The sequence below is a fragment of the Engystomops pustulosus genome, chromosome 6 (genome assembly GCF_040894005.1).
Source record: "Engystomops pustulosus chromosome 6, aEngPut4.maternal, whole genome shotgun sequence".
NCBI classification, from domain to species: Eukaryota; Metazoa; Chordata; class Amphibia; order Anura; family Leptodactylidae; genus Engystomops; species Engystomops pustulosus.
This window is the reverse complement of record NC_092416.1, coordinates 136,605,158-136,627,521: the sequence shown is the minus strand read 5'-3', so window position 1 is coordinate 136,627,521 and position 22,364 is coordinate 136,605,158. Positions and strand designations below refer to the sequence as shown.

At 39.6% G+C, this 22,364-nt stretch overlaps 1 protein-coding gene across 1 annotated transcript in view; it reads left to right on the top strand.

Annotated features, from left to right (window-relative positions):
- ADAM11 (ADAM metallopeptidase domain 11) overlaps positions 1 to 22,364 on the top strand; it is a 58,644-nt gene that overhangs the window by 16,341 nt on the left and 19,939 nt on the right. The window contains exons 5-12 of the mRNA XM_072111224.1: positions 2,560 to 2,654; positions 4,260 to 4,320; positions 6,930 to 6,984; positions 10,440 to 10,495; positions 11,383 to 11,457; positions 11,926 to 11,994; positions 14,265 to 14,431; positions 15,518 to 15,602. Of these exons, the coding sequence (XP_071967325.1) occupies positions 2,560 to 2,654; positions 4,260 to 4,320; positions 6,930 to 6,984; positions 10,440 to 10,495; positions 11,383 to 11,457; positions 11,926 to 11,994; positions 14,265 to 14,431; positions 15,518 to 15,602 (663 nt within the window). The remainder of the gene's footprint in view (positions 1 to 2,559; positions 2,655 to 4,259; positions 4,321 to 6,929; positions 6,985 to 10,439; positions 10,496 to 11,382; positions 11,458 to 11,925; positions 11,995 to 14,264; positions 14,432 to 15,517; positions 15,603 to 22,364) is intronic.

The window sequence follows — 22,364 nt, the reverse complement described above, 5'->3', positions numbered from 1 at the left end:
ATTCAACTTAAGAACAGACCAATTTATTTACCAGACTATCTTGTATGTAACCTGGGTACTGCCTGTACAAAGTTGTCCATTAAAAAACAAAAAATGGTTGACCTGCACAACCTCTTTACATTGACTTACAGACCTAATAGAAATCATTTACAGATGAAACCAGGTTTAACCTATCAAGGGATTAAAGGGTTTGTTAAATATACTCAGGATAACAAAATAACACATTCTCTAATTCAATGTTATTAACAAAAATACAGCATTTCCCAGATATAATTCCAACCTGTCTCTAGCAGTCCTAGTCTATACAATTTTGGTTGCCCCAGGATCTCACAGTAAATCTACTGATGTTTATGGTCAGGCATGGCAGATTCTTCTTATGAATTGCTTCTTCTGTCTGTTCGATGCAGTGTGATCTCTGACTCCTGCCCCCTACATTGCACGACAAGCTCACACACAGACACTCATAGACACTTCCTGCCGGCAAGCAGCAGTGTACGGAGACTTACTCTACAAGCTACAGGCAAGATAAAGACTTTACCCAATCTAAGCAAATTGTCAGCACACAGCATCTCATAGCACAGAGGAATCATGAAGTGTCTGCTTAGAGAGTCCCCACACTCTGTAATTTTACACTGACCATCACTGAGTTATCGGAGCTAAAACAGCAATAAAACTGAGTAGAATTGTAAAAATCTTTTTGTAAAAATGACTAGGGGGTTAAATTTGAGAACTTTCTTTCATGGGCAAACCCCTTTAAGGGACATTTATATGAATGTAGATTTCAGGAATTCCGTTATGGAACAAGCCCAAAGGCTGGGTAGGTCCAGGTCGTATAGGAAAAGGTGCCAAAATGGGCCTTTCTCATACCATAAATGTGCATACAGAGATAGTGGTCACTCAGCAAGTAGGACCTCCCTCTGGACTCTTAAGCTCAGAACGAGAAGGAAATTAAATGAAAATAATGACAAGATATACTGAATCTTTATCCACAAATCTAAGTATCAATCTGTTCTATGACTTGCTGCCTGTAGATTGCACTGAATATTCTATGCTTCCTTGTAACATACAACTAAGTTAGGATATAAAATATTACCTCTAAACCTCGTCTATTATTGACTGCTTTTTGTCTGAAGATAAAATGGGTCATGCGGAGAAGTCTGTGTTCACATCAAGTCATTCTACAGCCTCTATTTTTTGCACATTCTCTTTCATCTGAGGCAGGACTAATAAATGAAGGTTCAGTTTACCTCAGGCCATGTTCTGTGGGAGGTGGAGAGACCCAGATATTGTTTTATCATTATTTCTGCTCCACTTCAAAAGATGGACCCATTATATAATAAAATGCTAAGTACTCACAAAGAGGACATGTAGTCCGGGGATGTTAGTGTATCAGGGGCAGGGAGGGTTTTTGTGTATTCTTTTTACCAGTGAACTATTGTAGGAGATATATTACCAGTCACACAATGTAAAGTGTAATATATATATATATATATGATTCTTATGCAATGGGAAGAAATAGAAACAATTGCTGTTATCCAGTTTGTAGTCAGGAGCAGATGCCATCTATTGCATTGTGTATCCGTGTCTTCCAAACTTAAACTTTCAAACAGACTAGGACTCCAGAAGACAACTATAGAGTATGTTGCTGGGACCCCAAGCTGTCAGCAAGCACAATTACAAACAGTGCCCCAAATAAACTATAATGTAATACATAGTTCTTATTTAAAGGGAACTTGTCACCGGGAATGTAATTTTTAGCTGGTGACAGGTTCCAATATTATGCTATTTTAAAGATGCCTTTGTTAGCATCATGAATAATTTCAGTACTTTATATAAGTTTATTTGACATTACCGGCAGCATGTGGTGGCTCCCTGGGGAGGGGACACATGCAGCCTGTGTGTGCCTGTGTCAGTCTCCTCTCCTCCACATTCATGCAGCTCCATGACCCGCTCCTCTGTTACGTGCATTTAGCAGGCAGGTGGTAGGCAGAGATGGTGTGGAGTAGAGGAAGAATTCATGAGGAGACACAGGCTGCAGCTTCCCCCATCCCGCCTTACTGGACTCACTACATGCAGCTGGCAGGGAGCCAGGTAATGTGAATTAAACTTATATAAAGTGCTGAAATGATTCAGAATGCTGACAAAGGCATTTTTAAAATCAGCATAGCATAGGCTATTGGAACCTGACATAAGCTTAAAATTACATTCCTGGTGACTGGTTCACTTTAAATCATTGGACTTTTAATGTCTTGCCATATTGGCCAGTGCCTATATGTTCTTTGCACTCCTTGTTGTTGGGGGTAGTAAATGATGATCCAGGTATCCAGCAGTTTCAAAAAAGAATTTTCCTATGAAATTCAATTATATCCACTGAATATCCCATAGAGGTCTGATAGATTTGGGTTGTACCTCATATTCTACAGCGATAGAGTTGTTACATTGGCCTCAAGCCAATTCTAGGTGAAGTAATTAAAATAGCACAAAAAGGTAATGATAGTGTTGAACTTTTTGATCATCGTTCTATTCCTCCATTTTGTGAATTATACTTTTATCATTCAGACACCCGGTGAAGCTGGAGACCATTGTTACTACAAGGGCCATATACGTGGGGAGGAAGAATCATGGGTGGCTGTTTCTACCTGTCATGGACTCAGGTGAGTGTGGTTCTGACTGGGCTTCTGTTCTCCGCACATGAGTAATAATTTCATGTGATGTGACTTGTGTCTCCAGGACCATGTGGTGACAGCAGGAGGTGGGTGGGGGTGTTAGAACTGATCAGGATGTTATTGTGAAGCTCTTGGTTCATTCTGTACTTGAATGTACGCTGTTGATGTTGACTTGGGATTTAGAAAAATAAAATGTTACTGATGATTCTTTTACCCTTTACCTCCCAGACATTATTTGCAGTAGATGTTGATAGCGTCCCCTTTTAGGAAACCTCCCATAGAATTGGTTGTCTCTTCATGGTTTATCTAAGTGGACTGTAAACCTGTATATAAGACATAGAGAAATACATTGCTTGTACTATGTGGACCAGGGTCCCTGCTTACACACCTGTCAGTAGATAGCTAGTTGACCTCATACACTTTGAAGTGTCATAGATGTACTGTGTCTGTTCTATTTCTGGACTAAACTTACATGAATAACACCAGGACTTAAAGAGTATTTGTAAAATTAGAATGATTTTACCAAATTCTCATAGGTTATTCCCCCTTTAAAAACTGAACAATGCCTATATTGTGCTGCTCGCCCTTTTCTTTCCAAAGTTATGGTATTTTTGTTCTGAAAGTGTTTGACAAAAACCTTCACCAGAGGTGAAGTGGGCAGAGACTAATGTCTTCCTGTACTTGCCCTGAAGTAGTGATGGGAATTCCAGCTCTTCTTAGTGATCTGGATCATTAGGCTCCACTCACTAAGAAGAGCCGGCTTTTATGGCTCCTGAACGGCCTTCCTATTAAATATACAATAGGGAGCCGCAGGCCAGCCAGTCCCCCCACTCCACTTTTAACCAGATTTGTATCCAGCTCACATCGTTCGTGAACGACACATCACTACCCTGAAGTTGAGTCCAAATTATTCTGCCCACAGAACCCATGATGCCCTGTGTTCTCTCTCAAACTTATATAGCATTAAATCCATTCTGATTCCCACGCATAAATTCACTGAACACTACACAGTGCGCATACAGGATGTATGGCATACAGGATCACATGGGGGAGCATGGGACATGTAATAAGTGGAAAAAAATGTTACATGAAGTCTATAGCCAGTGCTGTGTGAGCACTAAGGGGAGCAGCATGAGGTGCAGAGACAGAAAGAGAAAGTTCTGTGGAATCACAGATTGGGATGGAGGAACTGTTCTGTGTAGACTTCTGTCTCCACAGTCCTGAACACACTTAGCTCTGCTAAATACACAGAGAGAGTTCTGTCACATGACCTCCTCCTCTGTGAACAGGGAGCAGCAGCCCCTACCTTCCTGTAAAACCGTAGATTTGTTTACGAGATGGACTCTAGGGCTTGTCAGCACAGGCAGAGGAAGGAGCTATTTCAGCACTGAGGGGTATAGCAAAGAAACTTTTGGATACAGGTTACAAAGATAATGGGCAACATTGTTCTACATCCCAAGAGCTGTTGATTTGTGGGAATAAAAACCTTTGCTCTTGTTCTTTTAATGCTGTCACTTTTATCTATATGAATATTTCCTACATTTCCTACCCATCAGTGATGGGTTTTGTAACACATATTTTGTTTTCTTACAGTGGAGCGTTTTCTGATGGAACATTTACTTATACAATTTACCCCCAGGAGCAGAAAACCAAGGTAAGAAGTAATTATTCATATATACAATAGGAAGGAACGATATTTATCCAATATGATACACCAGCTAAGGATGTATCATATTGGATAGCTATCAATTTGGGCAGCTCTATCAAATATTTTGGGAACCAGTAGACACATTCAAAACTTTAAAACAAATAGTATATTAACATTTATCAAATTTGTCTTAGCCAAGACATAATTTGTCATTTATGGGAAGAATACATTATTACTACCCATAATTGTTTATTTGCTCCCTTTATCACTCATTCCCACCGTGGGAAACAGAACTCTGATCTGTTTTATGATGGGCACAACTGCCCTGGAGGTTCTTCAAAATTCACAGGATTAAGGATAAATGGCTTCTTGATCTACAACGTACATTACATGGTGGCCCAATCCTACATTGGGGAGGTATGGGGAAGCTCAGGACTCATTCGCACATTTTCATCTAGTGCACCTGATTATCTCTCAATTTAGGTAACTGTTGAGTGTATATTTTCATATAAATTTCATTACCCAATGTCAGATCCTAAATGGCACTGTGAGACTTATTGTACGATATGGTGCAACACAGTTGTGTCTAAGTTTCAAGATCTGCATTATGCCCCCTCCTGGCAGATACATGGGGCCAGATTTACTTACCCGGTCCATTCGGCGCGTTCTCTGCGGTGGATTCGGGTCCGGCCGGGATTCACTAAGGTAGTTCCTCCGACGTCCACCAGGTGGCGTGGCTGCTCTGCAGTTCCCCGAGGCCCGCCGGAATGCACTCAAGTTCACCGGCCTATTCCTAGTGAAGGTAAGTGCAAGTTCCGTGCCCCTTTTTTTTTTTTTTTTTTAAGCGGCGGTTTTTCCGAATCCGTCGGGTTTTCGTTCGGCCACGCCCCCCAATTTCCGTCGCGTGCATGCCAGCGCCGATGCGCCACAATCCAATCGCGTGTGCCAAAATCCCGGGGCAATTCAGGGGAAATCGGCGCAAATCGGAAATATTCGGGTAACACGTCGGGAAAAGGCGGATCGCTCCCTTAGTAAATGACCCCCATGGTGTTCTTTACTTTGGCCAAACTCCGCATTAAAAACACTGAAGTATTTTCCTCTCAACAATATGCCATTCAGGAATTAAAGATACCTTAGAGTGTAACCGCCATTTGAAATAATTTATTATATTGTGTATGGGAGGAAGTAGAGACCATTTTTCTAATACACTTTATTAACAAATTTTACTTTGTTACTTTGTTGTAAAGCTACTCCCTGCCATAAAGATGTGTATTTTAGCCTGTACCGTGTGTGTCTATGGAGGCTCCATGAGCTCACATCTAATATCCATATTTGGTTAAACAACTCTGGTAGTGAGGATGAGCAATGAAAATTATGCTCAAAGCATACTACAGCCAGGGAGAGAGCAGAAAGGGTTAACACTCATAGCTGTGTAGAAAACAGGAGAGAAGAGACAGATCTGTCTTTGATCCTGCAGACAGATTTTTCCTAGCAATGTAGAAGTAACATTGTAACCAGGGGGCACTTTACAGCCTGTTTCTTTACAAACTAAGGAGAATTTATAGGAAGTAAAATTTTCATAATTGCTCCCTCCCCACAATATCAAAAACCATCTGAAATGACGATTACACTTTAAATACTGCCTGCCACATGTCTATCTAAGCCATATTTCAAAAACTTCCCTAAGGACATCATGAATGTTAGCTTCAAAGTCATTGGAGGGAATTTGTTACCTGTATCGTAGGATACGACGCTGGTGTTTCCGACTAGTTGTCGGCTTCTACACTGTAAAAGATTTATGTGGCGCACAGACATAATATAGTTGGGTCACAGCAGTACCATATGTGTGGCAAAAATGTTTAATTATTACTTTTGGCGAAGAGTCATAATAAATGAGGCGGAAGGTCCCTCATTATCTTGTACAATTTTCTTCATTTGTATCGGAGGTTGTTATGGTGGGAGGTGCAGGTGAGAATATGATGTCAGTAAATTTTTAAAATATCTTTTCTGTATCCTGAATGAGCTTCTCATATATACTTTTTACACCAAGACTACATGTCCACAGCATGATGGCAAGCTACTCTCCCCAAACAACCAAATATGTATTTTGGTATCATTTATCACCTGACATAACAATGTCCCAAGAGTCAGGGTTTTTTTGTTTAGGTGGCCAGGTTTTCTATGACAAAATTACCTTATTCATACCGGGCCCCCATCCTAGAGTGTAAAGTATAACCCATCTCAGCATACTGAGGACTTACTGCCCTGTTATATTAGACTCTTTAGTTATCTACGCAGTTCTTTTGTAGCTATGTTTTTTGTGTTTTCTCTACTCTTTTTGACATTTAGTGCCTCCTTTGGCTTTTGTCCACCCATAGTAGTCAGGAGTTCTGCAACATGGAGTCAGGTGATTAACTCCTACAGACCCCAAAGCCTCTCAGGCTCATTTGCATAATTGATAAACCCTTTTTTTGTAAAAACCAGGGCATAGGAAGCTAAGGGAAGAGCAAAGAGGGCACACACCAGTATGTCAGTGTGCTTGGTTTACAATCCTCAATCCTGGTGGTAGATGTCCTTTAATTAGACAATAGATGATAATATATTTCTCTTTACAGAATTCTCATCCATGGCCACATGTGATTGAGAAAGCAAGAAAATGCAAAGAACCAGGTACGTACAGTTACAGTAAAATACATAAAGAACTTTATACCAGGTTATATGTTACATAAACAGTAGAGCTTCTCTATGCTTTTGGATTGCAGCGGTTAACTGTTTAAACTGGCATTCTCATCTTGGCATACATATTTAATTTAGTTCATCTTCCATACATGTATATTTCTTTCAATTAAATATTATTTAAACAAAATTTCCCTGTGTGAAGATAATTTCCCTTTAAATGTAGTCATGTTGTCCCTTAGAAAGGAGATAGCTGTCCTTGGATGCAACCACCGCTGCTGGAGTTATTGCACACAAATTTATTTTTGCATATAAAATGTCCGCAATTCCACAGCCGTCCTGTGGTGATAAACGCTGAATCCAGGTGGCCAGGCATGCTACATAGTGTATGTATGTCCAGGGGTACCAGTGGTTGTATTCGAGTAGGACTATCTTGTTTCTAAGAGACAACATGGCTACATTTATGGGAAATTATCATTACCCAAGAACATTTTTTTAATACAATGTAATTGAAGAAATGTTTATATATGGAAGCTGAATTCAAATTAATGTGTATGCGCAGATCGGATCAACCCTTTAAGTGCCACAGTGACATTGTGGCACTTAAAGAACGCCAGCGTTATTTAACACCATCTTGGATTCGATCAGTGCCCAACATGACATCATTAAGGGCACTTATAGATACCTATGACAGCAGGGACCCTTACCGAGGATCTGATCCGGATCCGCCACAGACCCTGCAGGATGCATATTTATTTGAAAGTGTTAATTCAGGCATTGCTTTTAAGATTTTGTAATACATAATAATAATAATTCTTTATTTAACAAGATATAAGATAATTACTAATGTTGTTGTCTAGTACCAATATATATGTGCTTGGCCTAATATAAAGATGGTATTTTCATCACTGAGGTTCTTCATACCGTGTCATGCCATGGGCACACCATGATCACAGCTGATAGGAGCATAAGCATCCATAAGGAGGCAGAGTATGCAAATATGTTTTCCAAGGTTTTCCAATGGAAAACAATGCCTCCTTTTCCTATCTTGGAAGGCAGCCCCCTTAACACCAAGAAGGACCTACAGGAAGTCTAATAACATGATGTGGGATGAAGCCAAAGCAGTATATCTATTCCAGAAGGAACAGACTCCCAACTGTAGACAGGACTGTTTCCACCTGATTGGGTCTCCTCAGTACAGTGTAGGGAACTGGTTTGGATGTGTGAGAGGCTATTGACTAGGCTCAGAAAGTAAGAGTTCTCCTTATGGAGAGGTAGCCAATTAAGGCCACCATGTAGATGTGTGGAGACGTAAAGTCATATATGCTCCACTAGGGAATTCTGGGAAGTATGCAAATATGTTTTCCAAGGTATGAAATGGAAAACAATGCCTCCTTTTGCTACCTTGAACGGAAGCCCTCTTAACATTAAGTATGACCTACAAGAAGTCTAATAACATGATGTGGGATTAAGCCAAACCAGAATATCTATTCCAGACATGCCTATAAGGCGGCCTTAATTGACAACCTCTCAATGAGGAGAACTCTTACCTTCTGACCCTACGGAAGTAGAGGGAGCTTAAATGCATGGTTGAGCTCCCCTATCTCCTTGACTTTATCTTTGCACCGAAACAGTATGTGTAGTGTTGGTGGTTTATTGGGCAAATCAAAAGTGACATGTTCCTATTAACCCCTTCCCGCCGATGCCCTTTTTAATTTTTGCGTTTTCATTTTTCACTCTCCACCTTCAAAAATCTATGACTTTTTTATTTTTCCATGTACAGAGCTGTGTTATGGCTTATTTTCTGCATAACAAATTATACTTCAAAATGGAAGTATTTAATATTCCATGCCGTGTACTGGGAAGCAGGAAAAAAAAAATTCCAAATGCAGTGAAATTGGTGAAAAAACGTATCCTTGTGGACTTGGATTTTACGGATTTCATCATACGCCCCAAATGACATGTTTACTTTTATTTTGGGTCAGTACGATTACGGGGATACCAAATTTTTATGTTTTATAATGTTTTCATACATTTACAAAAATTAAAACCTCCTGTACAAAAAAGATCTTTGGATTTTGCCATCTTCTGGCTCTAATATGTTTTTTTTATAATTTGGTATACAGAGCTGTGGGTGGTGTCATTTTTTGCAACTATTGATGACGTTTTCAATGTTATAATTTTTAGGACTGTATGACCTTTTGATCACTTTTTATAGAATTTTGAATATTTTTTCAAATGGCAAAAAAGTGCCATTTTTCGACTTTGGGCACTATTTTCCGCTACAGGGTTAAATGCAGTGGAAAAAAAAACGTTATTATATTTTGATATATCGGGCATTTTCGGACGCGGCATTACCTAAAGTGGCAGATTTATCAAGCTGTTTGAAAGTCAGAATATTCCTAGTTGCCCATGGCAACCAATTAAAGCGCTGCTTTCATTTTACTAGTTCTTGTAAATATTCTAAAGGGGGGCTGTGATTGGTTGCCATGGGAAACTAGGAATATTCTGACTTTCAGACAGCTTGATAAATCTTCCCCAATGTGTTTATGATTTTTACTGTTTATTTATATTTATATCAGTTCTAGGGAAAGGGGGGTGATTTGAATTTTTATTTATTTATTTTTTATTATAATTTTTTTTTTTAACTTTTTTTAAATTTAAATTTTTACTATTTTTCAGACTCCCTAGGTTGTTTGATCAATCTTCCCATATACTGCCATACTACCTTATGGGGATTTTCCTCCTCACTCATTACAATGTGCTGATAGCACATCATAATGAAGGGGTTAAAACGAGACAGAGTCATGCACCGCGATTGGCGGGAAGACACCCGCGATTGGTGCTAGCACCGAACGCGGGTGTTACCGGTAAGTCTTTGTTGCAATATGCAGCAAAGAATTACCGGCTATGGAGACGGTTCAGCCCGTGACCCCAATACTTTGTAACGGCTTCAACATCCCAGATTTGAGGTTTTCCAAGCCAATTTCGGTGTAGTAATACAATGGTGTAGTGATACAAATAAGTGTACAGAATACTGCTACATCAACAAAACATTAGTCTAAGGCTAAATATTTACACTAACATGTTCCCACCGTACCGTAGCACCCCAGCTCACCCCCGCCCTCTCCATAGAGAAACAAGGGGCACGGCGCCGTATTTACCTGCAGGCTTTGTTTACTACAATTGACTGATCTACTACTCTATGGGAGCTTGAGCTTGTCATTTTTATTTCTATCCAGTGGCCAGTAGTCACAGTGATGCCCCCAGTAGCCAGTAGTCACAGTATCTGTCCTAGTTGTGATAGTGATGTCTCCTGTAACCAGTAGTCACAGTGATGACCCCAGTAACCATCAGTATTCACAGGAATATATATGCTGCTGATGCCCCTATGTGCTGCTTTTGACATTTGTGTAGCTATTTCTCATTACGCTTTTTATTTCTGCCAGGTTGCAAACATCTTCAAGAAATTCCCAGAAGCTCCAAAATACGGAGGAAAAGACAGGTAGGTATTTTGAGGTTTCTATTTCCAGATTAATATAAATAAATTTTATTTATTCTATAGTGCCTGGCTGTAAAGGACATTATTAGAGATGTGACGAGCACTATGTTGCAGATAGGCGCACTGTCATACATTTTGAAGAAATGTCCATCAAGTAGAGAGGAGCACATGTCAGGCTGGCATTGTACCACACCTCCCTATGCTGCAAAAAATATTTGAGGGCATCTGCAATTCATGTCCTTTTAATCATTAGGCACCCGGAGCAGAGTAGTATATTATATGTGACAGTGTAACCCACACTAGAAATTGATAAGAAGCTCACAGTTACCGTTTTTTCAGAACTAGAGATATTGGAATAGGTCATATATCATATCTGAAGATGAGCTGTTCTCAGAAGCTGATAACGCAGAATAGATCATTAATATCTTTAACCAGTAAAACTCCTTTAAAGGGAACTTGTAACCAGGAATGTGAGTTTTAGCTGGTTACAGATTCCAATAGCCTAAGCTGCGGGGATTTTAAAAATTCAGTTTGTCAGCATTGAGAATTATTTCAGTAATTTATACAAATTAAATTCACATTACCTGGCTCCCTGCCAGCACCAGTTGGTGAGTCCTGGGGGGAAAGGCAGCTGCAGCCTTTGTGTACCTGTATCAGTCTCCTCTCCTCTACACTCATGCAGCTCCCTTTCCCCATCCCACGGCCACTGCTGTGTGGCCAAGTAATGTGAATCAAAGGCAAAGGCATAGATAGCATAGGCTATTGGAACCAGTCATCAGCTAAAAATCACATTTCGGGTGACAGGTTTGATGGTTTAGCCATATTTCATAAAGCCATGTAAAGCACATCTTATTTAAAAAGTTATTTTTCTTGTACTTTTGCACCTCTAGGTCCGCTCAGCTGCACACTCTGCTTTGTCTGAAACCAAATACATTGAGCTTATGGTGGTCAATGACTGGCGTATGGTACGTGTTTATAAATTATATAAAATAATGGCAGTTTTTTTGGTGAATTTTTTAAATCATGTTTTTATTTGATTTTTACAAACCATAGATAAAATCTTTAAAGTATAAGAAAAATGGGTAGAAACCAAAGACTACTGAATGCTTCCAAATATACGTCCTGCTTTATTAACTTCTGTTATATAATTATACTTACACCATTAAAACTTGTACTTAAAACTTATATGGTTTTAAGTTCTACTTTGTGTGGCAAAATCTCGGTTACTGCAAATATGGAATTATATTATACTTACCAAATGTGTCACGTCACAACAAACTGGAAAACTTTTCATTTGTGAATTGTAGATTTGATAATTAAAAGGTCTTTTAGCTGATATTGCTGCTATTATTATTAAATCGATCATACTATATTTTTTTCCTCTTGAAGAAATAATGTGATTTTTTAACACATCACTTCTCTTTCCTCTTTAGTTTCAAGTTCGACAATCTGTGGGTCTTACAAGTAGCTATGCCAAATCAGTGGTGAATCTAGCCGATTCTGTGAGTACAGCCACTTCTTTACCATTATTACTATGCCCTTTCAAATGACCTGTTTTTACACAGAACTTATCATCTTTCAGTTTGGAACTGCCAAACTAGCAGCATGCTTTTATACGGATGGGGTTCACCTGGGGTTAAGGGTCCCAAAGATATTGTGCTCACCTTGGCGTGTTACCACACCGAAGAGAATACTGGGTGTAGTGTTGGGTAGGATCTATAAGATAAGCCTTTGGTGCAGTGTGTCTGGTGAAGCTGAAGGCAGTGGAGTGGTGAGCCCCATATGTTTAACACCATAAACCCTAGCTGTATAAAGTCATGCTGGTGGTTTTGTGGTTTCAAATGACCTGACAAGTTTCCATTAATTCCAATGAAAGCAGTAAGGGTGTACTACATTTTTCATTACTTCTCCAATTTGACATAATTTTAGTTAAAGGGAACCTATCAGCAGAAAATTGCTTTCTAAACAAATACTAGCTTGTTGGCCCACATTTATAAAAGCACCTGCACTAGTTTTCTGTCTGACTTTGCACGTGCAAACTGCTTGCAAATGTATTTACAAATGTGTTGCTACTGCACTATACCCGACATAAAATTCTGCACAGAAAGGGGTGTTGCAGTGCACACACTCAGACCACGTGCTACATTTATCATGCAGAGTAGGACAGTATTGTGTCGCACACCCTATGCTAAAGGTGCCCCAAAAAGTGCGGGGTACGCCAGTCATGAAGAACCTGCGCCACAACTCATGAATATGGTGCACCCTGCACACCTAACACGCAAACTGCACCTAGTGCAGTTTGCACTGTTTTTGATAAATGAGGGCCAATATTTCTTTCAGGGCAAATTGTGGTAGCTTTATCCAAAAAATGGCACTTTCACACTAATGTATGCTCGTCCGGGATGTAGCATACAGCCGCCCGTAGAGGGGTGAGCCCACTGAAGTGTATGTAGCTGTGTGCTACCCCTAGTGAAATGGACAAAACCAAATTATCAACACAGAACGCAAGTCCAGCAGTGATTCTGCACTGCCTTTCAATAATCAAACCCACTCCATAAATTGTATCTCAATCCAAAGAAAGCGCAAGAGTGAACAATGGTTCTTACATATCGAATCCTACAAAGAGGTTCCTTAAAATATTCCATTCTTTATTGAGAATTAATATTTAAAATAGACAAACAATTTACATTTGTGAATATCTACAAATTATTAGTTTGGATCGTTCTTGAAGGTCCAAAAAAGGCCATCACTACAATACCAATGTTTGTAATTACATGAGACACATGTTGTGTATACACTGCGATAACTGCCAGTATTATGTCAGGTGCAAAAAAATGCCAATGTAAATTATCGCTCAACCCAGAATAAGAAAGTGCCCATGCATGAAAAAAAGGGAGTCTATATATACAGATGGGTACAGTGAAGGTGCCAAGTTGCAATAATTATATGTCAAAAAAGAAATCAGAAGTAAATTTGCTTACCCATGGTATATATGGTATGTAGAATGGAAAACCCCGACGCGCATTTCGCGTGCCACCGCTTCCTCAGGGGCCCTAGTAAAATGGGTAGCATACAACCGAAAAAATGTTAGTGAGATTTAAATTGTTGTGTATAGTAACAAAAGCTTTTCCTGACTCAAACAAATCCTCCACCTCCATGACTATATAAAACCAATTTACATCTCACTTGATATTCTGCATGATACCACTGCCATGGGCCATGAAAGAAACGTCATCTGAAAGTCGGAAAAAGGTAGGTCCTGCATCCAGGCAGTATATATTAAAGTAGAAATCCACTTTATTAGAAAAAATAAAATTATAGAGACGTCCTATAACATGATTCTGAGAGAATGATGAAAATTATGAGAATCATCTTACGACCTCTCTATGTTTTACATTTTTTCTAATAAAGTGGATTTTTACTATATATTGCCTGGATGCTGGACCTTCCTTTTTCTTTTTCCTACTGTTGGTAGGTCAATTTCTGCTGACAGGTTCCTTTTAAATAAATGATGCCACACTGTGACATATCATGTGCCCATCTAAGGGACATACAATTTTGAACTTTCTGTTCTTAGTACAATAAGGGTTTCCTTAGTTTTTCTTATTTCATTGAACCTTCCACTTTGTAGGTGCTTGGTTTATTCTTATTTTGGATTGTCAGCATCTTGCACCTCCTTACCCCTTATACCACCACAGCTTCCTTACTCATATCCCTGCCCACCTCTTACTACCTCTGCCCACCCTAGTTTATTCCTGGCTTCTCCTCTTAGATTTTCAGGGAACAGCTAAACACCAGTATTGTACTTGTGGCAATGGAAACCTGGACATCTGGAGATAAGGTTGCAGTTAGTGAAGACCCTCTGCAAACATTGGCTGATTTCATGAAGTATCGGAGTACGGAGATACCAGAGCATAGTGATACCACTTACCTCTTCTCGTGAGTCCAATGGGGTTAGCTGCATCTTATTATATAATCCATTGAGCATACCACTGTCATGTAGCCTACGTCTTCCATTTCCTCACTGTTCTGTTTAGTTTGTGGTTACATCACTGGGGTATTACTTTTTCAATATAATATGTCTTGCATGCCTCACACCATATTTAGTGTTGTGCACTTTCTGTGCCTTGCTTGACATAGGGGGTATAATTTAGTACTAATGGTCTGCGGCTTATGGGTAAAGGGGCATGCCTTGAATTGTAGACAAAAATTTTGGTGCAAAGTAAGTTATGGACTGTAGTTGTGAGATCAGTCAAAATTTTTTAGACTGATAATTCTTTAGATTATCTAGGTGTTAAACAGGATTTACACCACTATGTATGTTAAATCCTAAGAGTAGTAAGCATTAAATCAGATGAATGGGACCTACTCTTGGCATCTTACCATGCTTCTATTTAAAAAGCTGCATTAAGAACAACAAAAAAAACATACATATGATTTAAAAAAAATAAATGAAAATTAGAAACCACTTCAATAGTTTAAAGACTTTAAGTCTTAATCTGTTTATTGTCATTTCCATTGTAATTTTGAACTCTACTTTGATTTTTTTTAAAAAACTTTCACTTTTAAAAGCAATACATTATAGATGTTTATTCCGACCATGAGTCTCCAAGTCATAACTTGAAACATATTTGGCAACATGTGCTTTAATCACAAATAAATAATATACTAATAAAAAAACATACCTACCATTCTGATGGAGTAGGGCCAACTTGTGGCCAGGGGCATTGCCGACTTTGTGGTACTTTCCGGTACAGGAGCAGATTGGCTACTGCTGGTATATGCACCCATCATTCAGGAACACAATTCTTCATTGTTGTTTAAGAAATAAATCTATAAAAAGCCATTAACAAAGATTAATGTGGCTTTCCATCCATTTCCATCACAGATTATGTAATTTAGACCATGTGCTTAAGATATCTTGATATAAAACCATTTTCTCTTAAAACCAAACTTAAAACTAAACTAAAATTCTGATTATTAAACAACCAGTCCTTATTAACGTTCTCTCTTCTCTGTATCTAGAGGACGCACCTTTAAGAGTAGCCGCAGTGGGGCAGCGTATTTCGGTGGGATATGCTCTCCAACCAAAGCTGGTGGTGTGATTGAGGTGAGTATAATATAAACATAAGTATAATATACATAATCAGCTATTTCCCTGGAGGCGGATATGCCACTGCAAAATGAAGTAATGCCGTATCAAGATAGCTAGACCTATCTCCTTTCCTACTGAGCCCCATGAACTTTAGTGGTCATACAAAGTATTCTTGCTTTCCTTTTGCAGGTTTTATCTTAGCCAACATTAAAGGGGTTGTCCGTCAATTTGAAAAATTCAGTAGGTGGGCTGGGGAGAGCTTTTAAAAAAAAAACTATACTCCACTCCTCCTGCGCTTTTGGCAACCTGGTACACCCGCTTGTCCCTATATCCCAGCGCTGTATCAGGCCCTGGGACAAGAGACGGGCGGGCATGCCAGGCTGCTGGAAGGTGCTGGAGGTGAGGTGCCGCAGCCATGTAAACAGAAAATTTTTAATATTGTTGGACAACCCCTTTAACCAATATGATCATACCTGTGCTCCATAGAGAGAAATAGATCATGATCCAGGGCAGAGGTACACACATACAGTAGTTTTAGCAAATATCTGCCGGTCAAAAGGACAATGGGAGTGCTGGGGGAATTACAAGGTGTTATTTCTTTTTATTTTACCACATTTTCTTATTTTTTGTTAAGACATTGGTGCTCATTTACTAAGGGTCATGCTCACTTTTGTCAGACTGTTCACCTTTTTGGGGGTTGCACAGCTTGGATAGCTATTTAACAGGAGTCTGCTCTGGGCGCATGCAGTCATTTTGTGGGGCAGCTGCGCTGGCTTGCATGGGGGGCGTGCCATCGGACAATCCGACTGATTCGGACCGAGTGCGGGATTTAACTTTCAAATTGTCGCAAGCCCAAGCATTTAGATGCACCACTAAAATGATGGTGAACTCTGTCGGACCTAAGCGTGGAAGCGACGCATGCAGGATATCGGGTGCACGATCTTAGTGAATCGCGGCAGAGTGCATTATTGTCGGACAATGCACTACAGTGAACTACAGCGGACGGCTAAGTAAATGTGACGCATTATATGGAAATCCTCATACTTTTTTCTTGAAATCCTAAACTGAAACGGGTTAACTGGTTATAAAAAGTTACTTATGGCCTGGCTGGGGCGGGCTCTTTAAAAGTAATAAACATGTACTTACCTCCTCCGGCACCGCCGATGCCCCGCGCAGTGATCCATGCCCCTGTTTGTTTACAGGGCACAGAAGCTGCGCACAGGGAGCTTCCGGTCCGCGATGTGGCCGGATATAATTTTTATAACCGGATAAACCCTTTAATAGAATTTCACAAGATGCTGGATATTGTCCTTTATTCATACAGTATGAGCACAATTTACAAGCCTTCGCCACTAGTGGGAGCTTTGTCCACAAGAATCATGTTATTTGTCATTGTGACATGGATGAATGAATAAAGGAAACGGTTAATGTTATAATAATGACATAAAGAATTTCCCCCTGAAAATATGCCAGAAGAACTCACTTTTTATGGTTTATTTAAACTCTATATTTTCTGTGTGGGACTTCCTGTGTCAGAGTACAATGTATAACCTGTCTTTGATCTATTTCTAATTATAGTTACTCCACCCATGTCTTTCTTGTAGTAAAGAATTTGGATACTACTACTACTAGGGCCAATTTTAGGAAATGGAAGCCCTGGATAAAATGATATTGAGGCCCCAAAGGCTGATAGAATCTGACTGTATTGTTGGTAGAGAGTTTATCAGTTTACATAATGGTATACATATGACTATAGTACTGGTCTTTATTATTTGTATAAATATATATAATATATATCGTTATCATTTTCGTACAAGTAAAGTAAAAACACCCCCTGAGAATCTGAGAATAATCCTCATCGAGACAAACCCCCCCCCCCTGCAAAATAACTTTTTTTTTCAGTGACCAATTTTATTTTCTCATTATACTATATACGCCCCCACCCCTTTGAGCAGACTCTTTAAAAGATAATTTTGGGTGGTTTGCTCCACTGTATATTTAATAAATAATAATACTACTATGTACAAAATAATACTTCCACATCATGACCATCACTGATATTACTACTGAAAAGTGGCTCAAATAATATAAGCCTAGGATAAAAAAACATTATGGAACACGACGAAAAAAAATCCTATATGTCATAATAATAACATAATTGTTAATTCATAATAATAATTCCTTCAACCTACCAGTATGTTTTTGAGTGTGGGAGGAAACTGGAGGACTCGGAGGAAATCCACCCAAACACGGAGAGAACATACAAACTCTTTGCAGATATTGACCCTGGGACTTGAACCCAGGTCCCCAGCGCATTCATCAATTTCACAATGACGAATAGCATAATTATTTTGAACAAAGCTTTGGATAGTGGTGGAACATTGTATACTGAATATACATTATGCATAATTATGGTAAATTCTATAAAAGTTAAAGACTTCAAGGGATATATAGCAAAAAGTATGATGATTTCCATCATGTGTCAGGTTAACAAGGCCTAAAACATATCACCACAATACCACTCAATACTACCTTAAAGGGCTATTCCCACAAAGACAAGTTTCTTGTAAGTACTCAGGATAACAAACTTCTGACTTTGGGTCGGGTGGCCACCATCTTGGATTTCTGTGTGAGATGGTGCAGATGAGATTTCTGTGTCTTTCTGCTCTGAGCCTGGAGCTCAGAGACAGTCACTAATCACTTCCTGCCAGGAGATCGTATGCAGAGAGAAGTTACAAAGTACAAGGAGATAAGTGATCCGGGGGAAGGGGGAGGCAGGAACATATCTGTGAGATGTAGCAGAGCTCACAGTGTAACAGTGTAAAAGGCTGTCAACCTCTGTGTAATAGAAATTTTATGCATCTCATCTCTGATCTGTCTCATCTCTCTATGTGTCAGTGTGTAAGTTCAATGTCAGAAGGCAGATGAAAGTGCATATACACCTGTACCCTAATAATCTAACCACATTGTCACCCCACAAAACTAAATGTATCATAATGGGGCTCATTTACTAAGGGTTCGAATCACGCACTTTTGTCGGGTTTCCCGAGGATTTCCGATTTGCGCCGAATGGCCCTGGGATTTTGGTGCATGCGATCGGATTTTGGCGCATCGGCGCCGGCTTTCTTGCGACACAAATCGGGGGCGTGACCATCGGACAACCTGACGGATTCGGAAAAACAGCATAATTTAAAAAAATTTTTGTTGCAAGATCAGCACTTACATGCACCGGGATGTAGAAGGTGAACTCCGGCGGACCTCAGCGCAGCAGCGACACCTGGTGGATTTTGGGCACAAGGAAATTAGTGAATCCCGGCAGACCCGAATCAGCGTCGGAGAATGCGCCGCTGGATCGCGACTGGACCTGGTAAGTAAATGTACCTCAATGTGTCTGCTTAGAAAGGCCCTGCCCACACACTGGGATTTTGCACTGACCAGCCTAGGGAATGATAGGAGCTAAAACATCAAAAACACTGTAATTGTAAAGTAAGGGGGTTATAATGATCTTTATTGTGTAAACATCACTAGGGGATTGATATGTGAGAATTTTCTTTTGTGGGAAAAGCCCTTTAACAATTTTAACTATATTGCTACCAATCACAATGCAATCCTATATACAAAATAATATTACTACTGTACAGTAACAATATATTGTAGTTTTCAACTGTGTCAACTTCATGGGCAAGTAGATACTGGGTGAATACTGGAGACCCACTCCAAAAATTCTGGGCATGTGCTAAGACAGGAGATACAAATGTACATAGATATTGCCTAGAAAAACAAACATTTGAAATGTCCCTCCTACACAAAATAGGGTAAAATAATGTCTATGTTCTCCAGTGTCACCTTTGTTCCCATAGTGCCAGTGACAGTTTATTCCCCTTATTTCGAGATGTTAACATAAAAATGCCGCCCATTCCACCCTTTTTGTGCCATCTACTTTTCCCAACAGTATCCGCAAAATAAAGCACATCTACCATCAGTTTAGTGGTGGTAGATGTGTCCCCGTAGGAAGTTCCTGAGGACTTCTATTATAACAACTCCATATCCTGCGATCATGGAAATATACAGTAATGAAAGTTACGGTATGGTAAGTGGACTGGGGTGCCACCCATCACCTATCCATGCGTTGGGGGGAGGCTTACATTAAAATACTAGGCTCCCTGAAGCGCTCAGGTGATGTGTGAGAGTCCCAGGTTAGTTTCCAGGTTATATTCCTGCAATCACAGGATATGGAGATATATAATAAAGGACGTCCTGAGGAATGAACTTCTCTTAATAGGACACATCCCTTTAAAGTAAATGGAGGTGGAATGAAGGATAATTGAATACTAGAAGGTAAAATTGTTAAAATTAAGAACTGCTGTCTTGAGAGCCCTATATATTGCATCATGAATGTGATTACAAATGAGGCAATTTCTCACATGAATTCACATAATGACTTCTTCTAGTTCATTACGTTAGAATAGTATTCAGTTCGTTTTATACTAATTGTTTGCATACATGACAAGGGTTAACTTTGCTTCCTTACCTTTACAATGTAAACAATTTAAGTAACTGTTTTAGTCTCTAGTCTCTATTCAAGTTAATTTATATAATTTTTTTGTGCGTTTGTTGATACTTTTATCATCACACCTTATAGATCCAATATTACTTAAAGAAAATCTACCATCAAAATGAATCAAAATGAATCATGATAAACCAGGGGCACTTACTCATAGATCCAGGCACCACTTTTTCTTTATTTCTTATCCATGGCCTCCTTCCTGCTAAAATCAACTTTAAAATTATGCTATTGAGCCTGAGGGGCTCTGGTGGATGTTTCTAGAGCCTTTCAATGATGTCTTTGCACTGGCTGCTACAAGGAGATGAGCAGAGCACGCTACCCTCCCCCTGCACTTCCTGGTGCTTCTACATTACATAGGCAGAGGGAGGTGGAGACAGCAGGGGGAGGGGGAGACTTGTTCTGCTAATTGTAATAGCCTATGGCCATGCAGCATTGATGGGCTCTGGAAACACCCCTCATTAGCATAATTTTAAAGGTTGATTAGAGAAGGAAGGAGACTATACATAACATACATGCTGGATTTTAGTGGTAGATTTCCTTTAACCCCTTAACGCTCTGCGCCGTAGCTCTACGGCGCAGAGGTATAAGGGATGTATGAAGAGGGCTCACGGGCTGAGTCCTCTTCATACAAAGGTGGGGGTTTTTGCATATTGCACAAAACCCCCACCGCTAATAACCGCGGTCGGTGCTTGCACCGATCGCGGCTATTAACCCCTTCAACGCCGCCGGCAAAGTCGCCGGCGGCGTTTAAAAGACGCCGGCGCGCGGGCGCCGCCATCTTTTTTCCGATCGCCACGCCCCCGAACGTCATCGGGGGGCGGCGATCGGTTGCCATGGTAGCCTCGTGTCTTCTTTTGACACGAGGCTATCTGGCAGCTGCAGATTCGTTACAATGAGCCAGTGGCTCATTGTAATGAATGTGCTGCAAAAATGCCATATATTGCAATACAGAAGTATTGCAGTATATGGTAGCAGCGATCTGACTATCTAGGGTTAATGTACCCTAGATGGTCTAAAAGATAGTGAAAAAAAAAATAAAAAAAAAAGTTTAAAAAATAAAAGAAATTAATAAAATATTAAAAGTTCAAATCACCCCCCTTTCCCTAGAACGGATATAAAACATAATAAACAGTAAAAATCACAAACATATTAGGTATCACCGCGTCCCAAAATGCCCGATCTATCAAAATATAAAAACGGTTACAGGCGGCGGTGACCTCCGAGGCGGGAAATGGCGCCCAAATGTCCGAAATGCGACTTTTACACCTTTTTACATAACATAAAAAATGAAATAAAAAAGGATCAAAATGTCGCACAGTCCTCAAAATGGTAGCAATGAAAACGTCGCCTCATTTCGCAAAAAATGACCCCTCACACATCTCTGTGCGCCAAAGTATGAAAAAGTTATTAGCGTCAGAAGATGGCAAAAAAAATTTTTTCTTTTTTGTACACATTCGTTTAATTTTTGAAAATGTATTAAAACACAATAAAACCTATATAAATTTGGTATCACCGCGATCGCACCGAACCAAAGAATAAAGTAGGCATGTTATTTGGAGCGAAGAGTGAAAGTCGTAAAAACTGAGCCCACAAGAACGTGACGCACGTGCGTTTTTTTTTCAATTTTTCCACATTTGGAATTTTTTTTCAGCTTCGCAGTACACGGCATGTTAAAATAAATAACATTACGGGAAAGTAAAATTTGTTACGCACAAAATAAGCCCTCACACAGGTCTGTACACGGAAAAATGAAAAAGTTATGGATTTTTGAAGTTGGAGAGTGAGAAATGAGCCGGAAAACCCTCCGTCCTTAAGGGGTTAAACATAGACACAATAAAGGACAAATACAAAAGATAGACAGTGAAACTTTTTACATCTCTGTTATTTCATCAGTTTTTGAATCAGTTATTGTGACCCAAAACCAGGTGTGGTGACTACATACAGATAAGGTAAATAGGAGAAATCTTCCCCTGTTCTGTGTGTTAGTCACTTCTGTTTTTTGCTCACAATAACTGATGCAAAAAATTGATAAATTATTGACCTTTACCCTGTTCCAGATTATCAGTGTCTAATACTAGTTAATCTGTTGTAAATTAAAGGGGTTGTTTGGAGATTGAAAAACGTGGTTTCTTTTGGATCAAAGACAGCGCCACACCTTACCATGGTTTATGCCGGTATTGCAGATAAACATTATTGGAGCTTAGTTGCAA